The sequence below is a fragment of the Hemiscyllium ocellatum genome, chromosome 17 (assembly GCF_020745735.1).
Source record: "Hemiscyllium ocellatum isolate sHemOce1 chromosome 17, sHemOce1.pat.X.cur, whole genome shotgun sequence".
Taxonomy (NCBI): Eukaryota; Metazoa; Chordata; class Chondrichthyes; order Orectolobiformes; family Hemiscylliidae; genus Hemiscyllium; species Hemiscyllium ocellatum.
The window spans coordinates 52,424,505-52,440,782 of NC_083417.1; the positions used below are offsets into that span (position 1 = coordinate 52,424,505).

At 36.6% G+C, this 16,278-nt stretch overlaps 2 protein-coding genes across 4 annotated transcripts in view; both read left to right on the forward strand.

Moving 5' to 3' along the window:
• The window catches only part of vrk3 (VRK serine/threonine kinase 3), a 43,430-nt gene extending 31,502 nt beyond the window's left edge, over nucleotides 1-11,928 (forward strand). For both annotated transcript variants that reach the window (XM_060838164.1, XM_060838165.1), the window contains exons 11-14: nucleotides 3,133-3,253; nucleotides 5,527-5,585; nucleotides 9,909-10,078; nucleotides 11,703-11,928. In XM_060838164.1, the coding sequence (XP_060694147.1) occupies nucleotides 3,133-3,253; nucleotides 5,527-5,585; nucleotides 9,909-10,057 (329 nt within the window). In that variant the 3' untranslated portion in view covers nucleotides 10,058-10,078; nucleotides 11,703-11,928. The remainder of the gene's footprint in view (nucleotides 1-3,132; nucleotides 3,254-5,526; nucleotides 5,586-9,908; nucleotides 10,079-11,702) is intronic.
• The window catches only part of ripor1 (RHO family interacting cell polarization regulator 1), a 325,031-nt gene continuing 320,455 nt past the window's right edge, over nucleotides 11,703-16,278 (forward strand). For both annotated transcript variants that reach the window (XM_060838161.1, XM_060838160.1), the window contains exon 1: nucleotides 11,703-11,748. The gene's annotated coding sequence lies outside the window, so the exon portion shown is untranslated. The remainder of the gene's footprint in view (nucleotides 11,749-16,278) is intronic.

A 16,278-nucleotide genomic window follows, 5' to 3' on the forward strand; every position in this document is an offset into this window, starting at 1 on the left:
TAGCCAAATAGGCTCGGTGGTGGTCCTCAAATGCTTATTTCTGTAAATTATTTCTAAATCTTGATTTTTAAGGGTGTTGATGCAAGATAAAATTTAACCAGCCTATAGTTTCTGTTACATTTTATTAATTAAATATAAAATAGTAATAATACCTTACTGATTAGCTTCCCTACTGCTTTTTCTTTAGTGATTGTTATTGTACTTATGTCCTGTTACCATTTTTCCTCTTGATTTATTATTTTTGGAATGCTCCTAGACTCCTCTGTCATGAAGACTGATCCAAAGTATTTATTCAACTCCCATTTGCCACTTGCTGGTTTCCTATAATTATTTCCCCAACCTCATTTCTTTAATAGGCCTATGTTCACTTTAGTCTTTTTTTTAATGTTTAAATAAATCCTTGCTGTTCATCTTGATATTTCTATTGCAAGTTTACCCTCAAAGTTTATTTTTTATCTTTGTTGTTTTTTTAAAGTTTCCCATCTCTGGCTACTTCTAATCTTCACTACATTATTTTTGTTTAAATTTGATGGTATCCTTGACTTCCCCTTCCTAAGATCCTCCTTTCTCCCGGGATATATATTTGTTATGAGCCATGAACTATTTTCTTTAAAATTTGCCATTATTCATAACAGTCTTTGTTAAATTCTTTTCTCAGTCCACTCGAGCCAACTCTGCTCTGTTTAAGTTTAGCACAGTTATTTCTGACCTGAGTTTCTTCCTGTCAAACTGAACACTAAATTTTATTATGTTATGGTCACTTTTTCTAAGGGATCTTCTACTTTGAGTTCATTTATTAAATGTGTCTGATTACATATCACCAGGTCCTTTGCATGATCTTAGGTTGGATCCACAACATTGTAGGAAACTCTCAAATGTATTCTGAATTCTTCTTTGTGGCTACTTCTGCCAATCTTCAATTATCCCAGTTCTCATGAAGGCTAAGTCACCTATGATTTTAAAGTGCTACCATTTTTACATGCTGTCTTTATCATCTGATTTATTCAAAAACAGACAAGTTCAGGAAAGTAGTGGAAGGGCATTGTAAAAGAAGTGTACAATCAAATTAAAATTACAAATCAATAAACCATTCCTATGTTAACATGATTTGGAGATGCCGGTGTTGGACTAGGGTGTACAAAGTTTAAAAATCTCACAACACCAGGTTATAGTCCAACAGGTTTAATTGGAAGCACACTAGCTTTCGGAGCGACGCTCCTTCATCAGGTGATAGAGGAGGGCTCGATCGTAACACAGAATTTATAGCAAAAATTTACAGTGTGATGTAACTGAAATTATACATTGAAAAATTGATTGTCTGTTAACAGACAATCAATTTTTCAATGGATAATTTCAGTTACATCACACTAAATTTTTGCTGCAAATTCTGTGTTACGATCGAGCCCTCCTCTGTCACCTGATGAAGGAGCGTCGCTCCGAAAGCTAGTGTGCTTCCAATTAAACCTGTTGGAATATAACCTGGTGTTGTGAGATTTTTAAATATGTTAACATGAACAGTGAAGCAAAGCATCACAATAGTTTCTAGGGATTGAAACTTTCTGTTATCATGTGACCAGTCTGACTGTCACTACTGGATGACCCTGGAGTTCAAAGATACTTAATTCTGCATCCCTCTCCATGATAACTCTAAGGTTGAATCAGCCACTTTATGATTTCAGCTTGGGTGTCATATGTGTCCAAGATGGAAGACAACACCTAGTATTTCCATCCCTGTATCCATCTGATTTCTCCCTTACCTCAGCTTCTTGTTGCTGAAAGCTCAACTGTGCCTTTAACACTCCTCAGCTTAATAATTTCAGTGCACATTTGACCTTTGTTATCCTGAAATAATCAACAACGTACTGCCCATGTTCAACTCTCACCAAGTTCTGTTTGTCAATTATCCATGTACATGCGGACCTATGTCCGGTTCCGATTAAACAAAAGATTGATTTTTTTTAAAAACTATCGTCTTTGATTTTGAACCTTTCCATGGCCTTGCCCCTCCCAGCTTTAATATCCTCCATCCTTTCATCTCCTCCAATTCTTGTCCTATGAGCATCTGGGACTACTTAATTTACCTTTTTGAGGTCAAGGTACTATGTTTTAGGAATCCAACTAACCTCTCCATCTCTCTGCTGCTCTTTCATACAAGAGGTTCTTTCAATCCTATGTTATGATCACGTAGTACATGGCTGAGTACCAGATTATGTTCCTGTAATGTGCCTTGCAATGTTTTTTTGCTGTGTTAAGGTTCAATATTAATATAAATTACTGATTGTACTTAATCACTGTGCCAGGGTCACTTGTGGGGCAAGTGAGTGTATGGTTTTCAGATAAGATTGTTACCTACTGTGTGATTTAACACTAGAGTCAATTGAACAAGTTTCTATAGTTATTGGATACACAAAATCATTCAATAGTCTTGGGTAGTGTAGCCTTATGAGATGTATAGAGAAGGACCAAGGATAATACTGGCATAAGAAAACTCTGAAAGCAAAAGTCGGAATTGAAGCATGCTTTTGCTTAACTTTGGATGTCTACCTTGAAAGATAAATCTTAGGTTTTTTGTTCAGTAAATTGTATAATTATTCATAACAGATTTTAGTAAACCAGATTCCAAGTCATTAATGGAATGTTTGGGAATAAGTTCTATCTATTAATGGAAAAGCAAATGTAAACATTGAAACTGTGGCAGTGAGAAATCGTACTAGGAAAGGTATTCCTGCATCATTCACTTGGCTAATGTATTTAACTAGTTATTTCTGAACCTCCGTTTGGGTGTGTTAATTTCCCTAAAGGGATATTTATAGTCTGTGCATGTAAAGTTTAGTTTGCTGCAGTTTGTAGGTTAAACCAGTCTTGTGTAATGCAGAGGAAAGAAGAATTAAGAATGAAAATGAGTCTTGCCAGTTTATAGATGTGCAGACACTGCAAAACCTGTCAAGACATTAACCCATCTTCAGACTTAAACACATCATGTGCCTTAATCTTTGACAGTTGGAGGTTATTACTTAGCTAAGTTTTTCTTTCTTATCCTCCTAAAATACTGCAAGTTCCATTATTCTATGTATTTATTTTAACAGTAGTTCATGGATTAACAAAGTAAACAAATTCATGTATATGTTATAGGACCTTCCAGACGTAGTGATCTTGAAACACTGGGCTACTGTATGTTGAAGGCGTTGTGTGGTTCCCTGCCATGGTCTGATAATGTTGATTATCCCAACTCTGTCATGGAAACAAAACAGAAGTGAGTGAGTGTATATATTTATGTAATAACGTACATAATCTAAATGTTGCATACATGCAATTTAAGATTGTCTTCAGTTGTACTTGAGCATGGGAAATAAGTCAAATTTAAGACTGCACTTTTTGAGGAAACTACAGTGGTTTACAAATTAGTGTTGTAAGGTGAAATATCGAAGTGGTTTGATAAAGGTTTCAAATGCTAGTATATTCAAGAACCAGGAGCATTTTAAAACAATGTTGTCATCATAAATGATAGTGTGATGAGTGTTGTGCAGGAGGAAGATTTCAACTTTTTATTTATTTTGTTTATAAAGTTAATGCCCTTCAGTTTTTTTTAAAAGGAGGACCCTGGTAAATTAAATGATGCTTAGAATGTGAGACTTGATACAAAATTAGGATTTGAAAGTTACCATCCAAATCATTTAAGTTGAAATGATTGGGATAGTTACTTTGGCTGACATCAATGCATTGTGTGCCCCCCCCTCCACCCATTCCATTCTTCCTCCTATTCTCAGCATTTTGTTCAGATGCCTTGAAAGTTGCAGTGGAACAAATATAAATGCTTAACATATTCACCTGAAATACCTATGCTATTTTAGCAGGAGTATGATTTTTTTTTGACAAAATGGTTAAATCATCCACTCAAATAACAAAGGAGGAATTTCAGATGAGCACAAGAAATATTTCTGCCTGTTCTTCAATTTCATTTCATGGCCAGATATTGCTTAAGCTAACGTAGGAGATCTTCTGACTTGAGGGTGTGTGAGGAACTGAAAAACAGGATAAAATCATTTTAAACTGAAACAAAAATATACGGTCATTGCTTACTGTGCTTGAAAATTACGTAGTTGCTGAAGGTGACAGTATTTGAAGGTGCTTTTATAAACCTTGGTCCTGGTAAGGTTCATGTGTTTAAAACGTTCAGCTGCACTTTAACTTGTATTCCTCTACTAATTAGGGAGGACGATGGTGACCTGGATGACTAAGTTAGGGCCAGGGGAGCATCATACTGAGAAGTGACAGTTTTGATCTCTCCATGGTGAGCTGGCACTAATCTGATGGGCCAAATGGCCGTCTCCTCCTTTGCCATGAATGACTAAGTCTAAATTCAGGGTCTGTCTTGCTATCAATCATTTTAATTTAACAAAAATCTGCTGTGTTTTGCACACCCACTCCCAAATTATGCATTAGTCTTAAAGGGAGGCAGCCTTAATGACATTTTGCAGTTGATTTAGAATATCATCAATCTGGAGGAGTTAAAACATTAATCATCAATGAAGTTCAATGAATTAATTGACACTCGAGGCATGTCCTCCAAATTGAACCTCAAGCACTTTACGCACTGAGATTTCTTCAAGGAAATAGTTTCAATGGATTTACAAAACTTTATAGAAATAGCATCAGATAAGAATGCTAAACGAAGTACGGGATGGTTGTCACCTGACACATGGAGCATCTGCAAGCGGAGAGAACTGGCAAGATAATCTCTGGTTTGCCATTTTGTCTGCCTTTGGGCTATAAAAATTAACAGGAATCTTTCTTGGCAGAAAGATAGAGAGACTTTCCCCATTTTTTCTTTTTTGTAAAGGTAATCCATTAGCACAGCACTATATTGGAGTAAACCAAAGACTTGTAGATTCTACTGTTAATCATTTTTCTGATTGTGGGCTATATTTTAATGTGACTTCAGCTTGTCAAAACTAGCACATTTTTTGCGGTCTTCACAGTAAGTCAGAGAATGTATTAATTAAAAAGACACAGAATAATTTATATTGTCATTTGACAGTACAGAGTTGAGTACTGCTGAAAAGCGGTGAAATTTGTTGAAGTCTTTTGTCTTGCACTCTTAAAGGAATTCTTGCAAATTGTTTTGATGAGTGCAAAGTAAAGCTTTGACAATGGTTTTATTTTAGATATAATCTGTTATTTTGCTGAAGTGAAGGATCCGTACATGGCTACAAAATATAACACAAATTTTGTGTTTCATGGTGAATTTAAAGATAAATTCAAAGATTAATTGTATTTTAGACTGGAGATTGGAATCCCAATATTGAGAGAGGTTAATTGAAAGCCTACAAAAACTGTCTCCCTAGTATTACATGTTCTTGATTAGCTTTTTTACCTCCACAGAAATTAATTCTGCTTCTCCATACTTGAGACAGATGCATATGTAGTATTTGATGTGTTGAACAAGATGTTTTTGTAGACATTAATGTTTATAATATGGATTTAATTTTAAAACTGATTTACTCGTTTTTGGGGTTTCTTTGTTAGATACAAAGCTGACTTACCAAGTCTTTTCAAGTACTGTTCTGGGAAAAGAAAGTTTCCAGGTAATAATTCGAGTTTTCAAGACATGTATGTTATTTAATTTAAAATTAAATCTGCATGAATGTAATAAGAATGTTCAACATAGAAACCAATTACCAGCCCAGGTTTTTAGCGTGTGTGATTATCATTTGGCTAACTGGACTCTTTCCAAACTTAAATATTTTGGGGGGAGGGTGGTGGTAGAGTGGAGGAAAGAATACTGTGCCCAATGCAAAGTTCTAATTATGATTAAAACTGTAAATAAAAATGGAAGTATATAAATTACTAACTATTTATTATTCTGTAATGTTCAAGTAAAGTGCTGCAAAGCCTGTTGAATTTTGAACCTAGATTTTTATATCTAATTTTCAATTATTTGGAAGTTTGCATATTACATATTTATTGTCAGAATCCAGTGCACACCAAGGAACAGATGATGTGTGCTTTAAGTGTTTCTGTGCACATTTCTAGATGATCTGGTTACAGTTTTTAAAATATACATCTTGGTAAATGTGACTTATGAACAATGGTTTCTGTTGTATCTACAAGCTTGCAAGTGGAATTCTCTTAGTGTTTACCATATTGCTGAGGAATTTGCCATGAACGCTTTAATTAGGAAGCACATAGAGAACAAATCTATGTGAATTACTCTTTTCCATCTTGTGATTGAATCAATTTCAACAGGGTGAGAAGGTTCTGAAAAGTCATTTGTTACTCTTTGATCCTCTGTTGTACTCTGCACAATACCCTCTCCTGGATCTACTTGCCTGGTTCAGGACATGAAATGTATAGAATCTTACTTAAAACCTTCTGTCGGCCCATTTACAACAGTGTTCACTGTTTTTATATATTGCCTGATTACCTAGCAAATGATCTCCTATTACTTCGCAAGTTTTGTAGTACAATATTTGCAGTAACAACACATCAGCCTGACATCTATCATAAGAAAATTATTGGGATCCATTATTAAACGTGTACTTTGTCTGATCATAATTATGATTATCTGATTCAACATGGATTCGTAAGGGGAAATCATGTTCTGACTCTGACTCTAATTAGAGCTCTTTGAGAGAATAATAGCAAAGTGGATAAAGGGGACCTTGGAGAAGTGGTGAATTTGTATTTCCTAAAGACATTTAGTAAAATGCCACATCAAAGGTTACTACACAATAGCATATGGTTTAGTGATAGTTTATTATCATAAAGGGATGGTCTACTAACTGAAACCAGAGTGTAGAGATAAATGGATCTTGTGCTTGATGAACTATAATGGAACACCTTGGGGATCAGTGCTGCAAAGGTCATTGACTGCAGAGCTCCGCAGTCCTGCCATATCCAGGCATGAATGGCATTGACCATTAAACTAATAACAGAAGCAGGAGGCTCCACAAATATCCCCATCTTCAAGAACAGGAGAGACCAGTGAAAGATGAAGCTGAATTATTCACATCCATCGACATGTGGAATGTTGAGTTGATGATCTTGGTCTCTTGCTGAGAGTCTCTTACATTATAAATGCCACCTCTCAATCAATTTGATTCATTCCACATGATATCAAGAAAAAGCTGAAGGCTCTGTGTATTGCAAAAGCTCTGGATCCTGACAACATTCCAACAATAGTACTGAAGATTGTGTCTCATACCTTCCAATGCCCCTCCTGTGCAGTTACAAGACTATTATATACCTGGCAATGTAGCATGTTGCCCTGGTATATCCTGCCTACAAAATTAGGACAAATCCAAGCTTGCCAGTTTACCACTGTTAGGCTGCTCTTGATCAAGAAAGGTCATTGTCCATACTATCAAGAGACACAGTAATAACCTGCTCACTGACACTTGGTTTGTTTCTGCCAAAGCCATTAGCACCTGACCTCATTAAGTCTTTGCCTAAACATGGACAAAAGAGCTGAAGCCCAAGGTGAGGAGAGAAGGATTGCTCTTGATAAGCTCTAGGAACACTGGAGTCAGTGGGAATTTAGGAAGTATGTGCATTGGTTGGAATCCTACCCAAATTCAAAATAGGACAATACTGCCTTCAGCTGCTTCATGAGTACCTTCCCTCCATCATAAGGTCAGAAGTGGAGATGTTTGACTACAGTGTTCAGCACCATTTGCAACTTAGATACTGAAGCAGCCTGTATTCATATGTATCAGCACCTGGATAGTATTCAGGTGTGGGTTAATAAGTCACACCACATGAGTATCAGGCAACGACCATCTCCAACGTACAGAATCTCATCATTTCCTTATGGTGTTAACTGGCATATTACCATTGCTGAATCTTCCATAATCAATGTCCTGATTCAGTTGACTCAAAACTGAACTGGACTAGCAAATTAAATACTGTGGCCACAGCAGCAGGTCAGAGGCCAAGAATTCTGTGGCAGGAACTCCCCTCCTAGCTCTCTAACCTTTGACTAATATCTACAAGTCACAAGTCCATGTGTCGTAGAATACTCTTCATTTGCCTGAATGGGTGCAGTTCAAATAAAAATGCAATCTTCTTGAATGGCACCCCATCCATTACTTTGCAAATTCAGTCCCTTCACCATTATCACACTGGCTGCAGCCAGTGCGCCAAGTACAAGGTGTACAGCAATTCATCACGACTTAGCACCTTCCAAACCCACGATCTCTGCCAACTAGGGTGGCTGATGTATGCAAACATAATATCTGCACATTCACTTTCAAGCCACAAACCCTTCCTAACAATACCTTAGATGTACCTAGAACCAGCACCTGTCATAGTTCAAAAAGGTAGCTTAAGGGTAATAAAGGTTGGCTTTGCCAATGAAACACTCAACCCACTCGTTTGTTTAAATACAGATTTAAGATTGTATTAGAAGTACTTCCAATGCTTTCTGCCTTAACATAAAACAATTATTGTAGATTCAAAGAGCAAACATAATTTGAGTAATTGTCCATTCACTGTCCTGCCTCCTCCTGGAGTCCTCATGTCTTCAAATGTTTCTGTCATGTCGTGGTAATCAGAATTGTATCCTGTTTTCAAAGTACAGTCTAATTTGATCAAGCTGCAGTATGTTTGATGTTTCCTGCCTCTGTCTACTGGTTTGTGAAGTTCATCATTACATTAGCTTTATCAGTTACTGTTGAGTGTTGGTTTGAATGTTAAGCATCCAGGCTACAAAGACACATAGACCTCTTTACAAGGTCGACGGCATGGTAGCTCAGTGGTTAGCACCACTGTCTCACAGTGCCAGAGACCCGGGTTCAATTCCAACCTTGGGCAACTGTGTGTGTGGATTTGCACATGCCCCTGTGTCTGCATGGGTTTCCTCAGAGTGCTCTGGTTTCCTCTCTGTCCAAAGATGCACTGGCTAGGTGAATTGGCCTTGCTGTATTGCCCATTATGTTCAGGAATGTGTCGGCTAGGTGCATTAGTAAGGGTAAAAAGAGTATTGGGGTAGGGACTGGGTCTAGGTGGGATACTCTTCGGAGGTTTGATGTGGATTTGTTGGGCTAAATGGCCTGTTTACACACTGTAAGACTTCTATGATTCTTTGACTAACTTCATCAGCTTCAAAACATTTAGGGAATATCTGTTGCTTTCTTTCATCTGCAATATTCTATCTATTGTAGATTTTATCTCCTTCGTGGTGAGTATTCATCATTTGTCTTCACTGATTAAAATTTTTCAATTCATCAGAGCTCTTCCTTTTGGGTATTGTTTTTTTTTAGTTTTGTTCTGATTTTACCTTTAATCCATTTCTTTGTATCATTGTTTAACTCTGTACTTTGATTCCTTCAAACTTTGTCATCCCCAAAATTGTACCTTTTGTTCATAATGTATTTGTGCATTTCATACTACTTGAGTACTCTGCAGCAATTGAAACTTGTATAAGTACCAAGGTCACCTCTTATTACAATGTTCACTCATTGACATGTAGTCATTTTAAATGTAATTCAATGTAGATTGGTGCATAATTATTTTAAAGTTTTCACATTGTTACATAAGTGTAAGCTGCTTTTTGCCCTGTGCCTCAGTCCCAAACCAACTCTATAGCTACCCGTAGCCGTAGTCTTAGCTTAAACTTGCATTTTTTTCTGTTTTTCCCCTCATTCCCTCACTTTGCTCATCTTATTCGTGAAACCTACTTCCTGCTCCCTCAACCCAGTTCCCACTGAACCACCTTTCTGACTGAATCTATTTGGGATGTTTTACTCAGTTAACTGTACTATTTAAGTTGGTCAAACTTTTTCCCAAGCTCGCAAGGCAGTTATTTCAATATAAAAGTTTTGTTTCTGAAATAATAGATATTTGTGTGTAATGAAATGTTATGTTCCCTTCTGCTTATTAATTTTTAAATCAATTTTATTAACTTACAGAAGAACTGAAGGAATATTTGCAACAGGTCATGTCCCTACAATATGATGAGGAGCCTGATTATGAAGAACTAAGAAATCAATTAAAAGGTGGCCTTGAAAGGCTGGACATGTCACCTTATGACCCTCTGGATCTTATAACCACTAAATAAATGTTGTATGCAGACGACTAGGTAATGTCAGTTTCCAGTTGAACTTTGACTGCTCAAAGTTGATTCTAGATATCTAGAGAGTTGCTGACACTTCTAGTACTGTACTCCTTTTTGAGCAGACAGTGACTCAAACAGACAGCAGTTTATTTTATTCCTTTCTCTGTGTTTTATTAAAGATTCTCCTTTACCCCTACACCTCAGAAGCAGTAGCAGCTGTACCCACTGTTCAATGCTGCTTGAGGGCTAGGGAAGGGCTATGCCGTTAGATGTCCCACTGATAATTCCCAGTCCTTGACCTAACCTTTGCAGGGTCTTTGCATCAAATCAGCACTTGAAAGGGCCTGATTAGCAAGATCTGAGCCTTCCCTCCCCAAGAAGGCTGGGGGCAATACATCAAGATGGAAAAGCCTAGTTCACTGAAAGTTGGTCCTTGTATCCCTTTTTCATTTGCACTATCAATTTTTTTTGCCCTCAAAGTTCAAAATTGTATTCGTGCTTCCTACGTTAATTGACAGAGAGGCATGGGAGGGTGTTTGCCAAGTGTTACTGTTTTAAATTAAAGAGTAACTGAAGTTTTTGGTGCAATTGTAGAGATTATGCTTTGATTCTGAAATTTTCGGCATCAGTCCCTGAAAATGTTGTTAGTTTTACATGAAATATGTACAAAAGCAAAAGTTTTTTTAGGCCAGAAATCTCTCGGAATATTTTTAAACAATATCAACTTTTACATGTTCTTGCCAAGGTTTTGTATACGATACCTGAAACTTTGTGTACCGTTTGAGTTCCAAGGTATTGTCAGAATATTATGGGAATTAATCAGACTATTGCTTGCTATGAAGAAATATGGATTTTAAAGCACTTGAGGAAAATTGGTTCTGCTTTTGTTAGAATGGTGGAGATTGACATGATTAGAGGTGTTTTAAAATATGAAGGAATGGTCATGAAATAGTAGAATTAAAGTGTGCCAGCAATTTGAGAGGCCCAGAGCTTGATACAAGATTAAGTGCAACATATTAGAATATAGTGTTGAGAAGACCTTTTTATAAAGGTGGGAAATACATTACCAGAATTGGTGATTAAACAGAAACTATGTCAACATTTAAAAATACGTTCAGGTAATTGGTTGAAAGCCGTGGAAAGTATGTTAAAAGAACATAAGAACACAGCAGGTGTGTAGAATTAGGACCGCAATTGATGTAAAATGTAAATTATCTGTTTCTATTCTCAATTTTGTTGTCAATGGTTTTGAATGCTGCACTGGGGCAGTTCTGTGCCTACGCAAGTAATTGCTGGAAACAGGCAAAAAATCCAAATGTAAGTAAGTTGACTCTTCAGTCTATTTAGTCTTGGCTGAGCTATTATCAAGAGTCTGTTGTTTGGGGTAATTTTGTTTTGATGCTAAATTGATGCCAGTAATTGAGAAATGTGTTTGGGTTATCGGTGAATCCAGTTTCTTTACAGAAAACCATGCTTGCCCTAAATAAATAACTGAAGTAGGAATACAGACTTACTTTCTCCCATGTTGCAATAAAACCATTGACTGCTGCCAAGTGCAAAGCTTTAGTGACATTAGTGGTATTCTCAAAGTGGCCGTCTATTGTGTTATGCACTCAAACTAACATTTTGATTTTTTTTTTCTCCACAGATCTGAACAATCGGTAACCCAGTGTGATGAGTGTTAACATTTTGAGGTCGATTTTAAAGCCTATGCCTTGAAAGATGCACTTTTTTTAAAAAATCATGTTTTTTTATAGCTCTTTAGCAATAGTTCCATGGTTAATATTTTTTTGGGAAGAAAAGTATGTGCTTGTGTGTATTTTAGATTTCCAGGTTTATATTTGGTGTTTTAAATAAAATTGAATGGTAATTTAGAGGTGTTTTTAGAACTGGAATTTTTATGCTGTTTCTTACCCATGGTATTTTCCTCTTATTTTGATCATTGTTCTAATTGTGATCCCATAGTGGCAACTGATTTATCTCTATTATTCCCACCCTCCTCAATAAGCTTGTGATGCTTTTATCTATAAATAAACAATTTAAATAGTCAGCAAGCTCTTGCATGAGCTAGATTTGTTTCTGCAAACAGAGAACTATTGCAGAAATCAAAGACAGTTTTGACAGTTTACATCTTCATTGAAATTGGCTATGATAGCTGTTTTGGCGAATACTTCTAACCCATGTTGTTAGTTATCTTTATGAATATAATCTGTTTAAGTTGAATCAAGTTTATCTCAATGTATTTTGTGATGAAACACAGGTATAGTAGCATCTGTGGAGAGAAAACAGAGTTAACATTTCAGGCCCAGTGACCTTTCTTTAGAACTCCAGTTCTGGAGAAGGGTCTCCTTTAAATCTGCTTTCTCTCCACTGATGCTCTTGGACCTGCTGTGTTTTTCCAGAAATTTCTGTTTTTGTTTATGATTTACAACATCCACAGTTCTTTTAGGTGTTTTATATTTTGTGAACACTGTTTTAATATGCCGAATTGCTTGTACTGTGAAATTTGTCTAGTCACTGGCTTCCAAATAGTTTCAAGTATTATCCATTTGGTTTTGGTTGGGGCTATTTGCCATTAATCATTAGAAAACTGTCTAAAGTTATAACTTTTTGGCCATGTGTTTGTTGAAAGGGAATAACTTTAATGTGAAAAGACAACACCTCGAATTCCCTAGAACAGTTACCACCCTTATGAGTTCTATTACAGATCCAAGTCTACTCGAATTTGGAGAGCTCATGTATATGTTCCGTACTTCTGTCCAAGGGCACCTGAAGTCAACATCTGCAAGATAAAAATCATTCAACCCAAAATATTTAACTCCGATTAGAGCAGATTACACAGAGGATTGTAAATGCAAGGTTAACAGACATTATAAAGTTTTCAAAACACATTTTTAATGAGACCCAGCCAAGGGTTTATGGTTGCTGGCATGGTTTATGGTTGCTGGCATTATGGCATTGCTGTTTTGGCATTTAAGGTATGCCGTTGCACCATATAAATTACTTATTCCAAAGGCTGGCCCTTTATTTGATGGGATATCGTTTTCTTTTCGGTCTCCTTTCCTGTCAGACCAGTTTTCTTCTAGTTCAAGTATGCTATGTCGTGATTCACATTAAGTAAATTTCTAAATTCCTTCTCTACTTTGTAACTGTAACATGAGATTATCGCAGATTTTGTTAGCTTTATTAATAGACTTCAGCATTACTAGCTTTTTCATCTTTTTGGGATCTGAGTTTTATTGCAACTTAGATAAAGTGAAGACTGCATTCCAGCAATCTATTACCATTTAGGTAAAAGTAATGTCACCATTGTCACAGGTGAACGTAGACTCCTCTCTAATCCAGAGCCTGCCAACTGGTGTAGTTTAACCTGAGGGTCACCACACCTCAGGCAAAGGAGAGGTTGAGAAGGGGAGTCCTTCATGATAACTTCAGCCAATTGGCAATGCAGAATGATGCCAACAGAATGAAATTGTTCCATAAGGATATTGTACTATAAATCAAGCCCTGCTATTCCCAAAATCTCACCAAATGTTAAAATTCCTTTAAGGTAAGCATATTTACCTGACTTTCAGATCAAGACTGATAGAAATCCAAGAACAGATTTCTGTACTAAACAAGAATTATTTGTTATCAGTAATTAGACTGAAGCTCCAAATAAATAGATAGAAACCCTTGGCATAAAACATTAGCTAAAACTCTAAATCCTTTATAAAATCCTCATATGTGCACAAACAAGTAGGAAAAATAGATTATTGGTAGAAGTAGATAAAACTGGAAAGTTATTTCAGTGTCTTTGCTTCCTAATTCCAGATTGGAAATGCTTCTATTTTTATCTAGGTCTCTGGTGTTCACTTGTCTTTTCGTCAAAGCTTACACTGATTTACAGGAAATACACCTGACTGATTTACTTGGAAAGTGTCTTATCAGATAGTGTCTGATCAGTTTCAATTTACCAATTGAAAAGTCTCTGCTCACAGTAAATGGTTTTCTTCGTTTAAACTGAGGTTTTACTGTAAACAACATGCAGCTTCTCCTTGGGAAACAGCACAGCCTTCTATGTATATTTCTATCTGCTCCGTTAGCTAAGAACCAGTCAGCTTCAATTGTAAATAATTCCTCAGATCCTGATGGACTGACTGTCCACAGACATGCGTTCACAGTAGTTATTGAACTCCATATTGTGACATTAGAATTAGATTAATTGTCACATTCAAGAACAAAGCATAATATACAGTGAAACATGTACAGTATCACCACACATGGTGCCATCTTAAGTGCAAAGAACGAGGTACAAATCTTTTATGAAAATAGATTAGGTACAAAAATAGCAATAAAGCGAAAAGCTAAAAGTTCTACATTATGGTTCTTCATAGTATATTTTAGAAAGATAAAAGAAATAAAGTTAAACGTTACAGTCCTTCTATAGCCTGCAGTGTCTCCACCCTGTGAGCTTTCCACATGTGATCTTGCTGTCCCCACACTACTGGGCTGAAGATCTGTGCCATGCTGACCACACCAGGCCCGAGTCTGTCTGCTGCTTTGTTCTAGCCCTGCAATCATGCAGACAAATTGGTTGAAAAACATTTGTATAGAAACAGTTCTTTTTCCTTGCAGCCTATAGTTTTTAAGGGCACAAAAATAAAAAGACATGGTTCTCACATAATGGATTTTACAATAGGATTTGTCTTGTGCAATTCACTTGAGATACCACCCCAGTGTTTCAAAGAAATTGACATGATGCCTAGCTAAATGCAGATTGACATATTTTCAGTGTTCAGAAAATATCCAGTTATCTGCGCTGGTGCAAGAATTCAGGGTGAAGTGTAATAATGGATAAAGTTAGACGTATTACTAATTTTAACATCACTAATTTTGAAGGTCCCACCGACAGTAGTACTCACAGTAACTTGTTCTGTAACACGACTCCCCTGAAAATTGTCAAGGATACAGGACAGCTGTAATTCATAAAAATAATACAAATACAGTTGTTTAGCAAGTTCTTTGAGAAATTGTATCAGTATTCCTTTTGATATGTTTAATTTCTCCAATTGGACTTGGTTCAAGCACCTTAATTGATATTTGTATCCAAACTCTGTAGACCATGCAGATTATGCAAGAGCAGCAAACATAGTTCCTTGCTGATGATACATAAATGCTAACATTCCAGGAGCACTACTGTTAAAGAGCTAACAGGAGTCGAGCCTGGCCCCATAGTATCCTATAAGTATCGCTTGAAAGAAGCATCACAAATGAAACTAGCAACCACTAGTTTGTGATCTGCATCTTTTCAGCATTGTTTACAAAGAAAAGTTTGTATTGCAAATGTCAAGATCAGCAATTTAATTTTTTTAAAAAAAACAAATTAAATCATAATGTGGCAAGCAGCTAATGCAGTTATTTTACTTGGTATCAATTGATGAGGGGCTAGAGTTTGTGTTTTAATGCAAATATAAATTCATGCTAGTCATACAGCATGGAAACATCCTTCAATCTAACTAGTCTATGCTGACCACGTTCCCGAGCTAAACTACAGATCGTTCTGCTATAATACGGCCAGCTCTATAGAAAATCGAGTTGTACAAGATTGCTAGAAAATTGCTATACCTGCTCAGTAGAAAGTTCACATTTTCCAAACAGCGTCCACAATTTTGTCAATCGTGTTGATAAAATGCACATTATAGCAGAACAATCTGTATCTCATATCCCTCCAAGTCGTATTTTTAAAAATGTTATAACTGAACCTACATCCACCACTTCGTCTGATAGTTCATTCCACACATGAACCACTCTCAGTATAAGTTGGCTCTCTTGTCCTTTTTAAGACATTCTCCTCTCGTCTTAAAAATATGCCCCTTAGTTTTCAACTCGCCCACCCTGGGAAAAGACTTGTTATTCACCTTAGCTATGTCCCTCATGATTTTTTTATAAACCTTTAAGGTCACCCCTTAACCTCCTAGCCTCCAATGAAAAGGTCACAGCCTTTTATTTTTTATAACTCAAGCCCTCCAATCGTGGCAATATCCTGGTCAATCGTTTATGAAGCCTCTCCAATTTAATAGTATCCTTCCTATAGAAGGGTGACCAGAATTGTGCACACTACTCCAGAAGAGGCCTCACCAATGTCCTGTGCAACCTCACTTTGGTGTCAGAGCTTTCTACACTCAGTGGTCTGAACAATGAAGGCAAGAATTTTAAATGCTGCCTTAATCATATGTCTACCT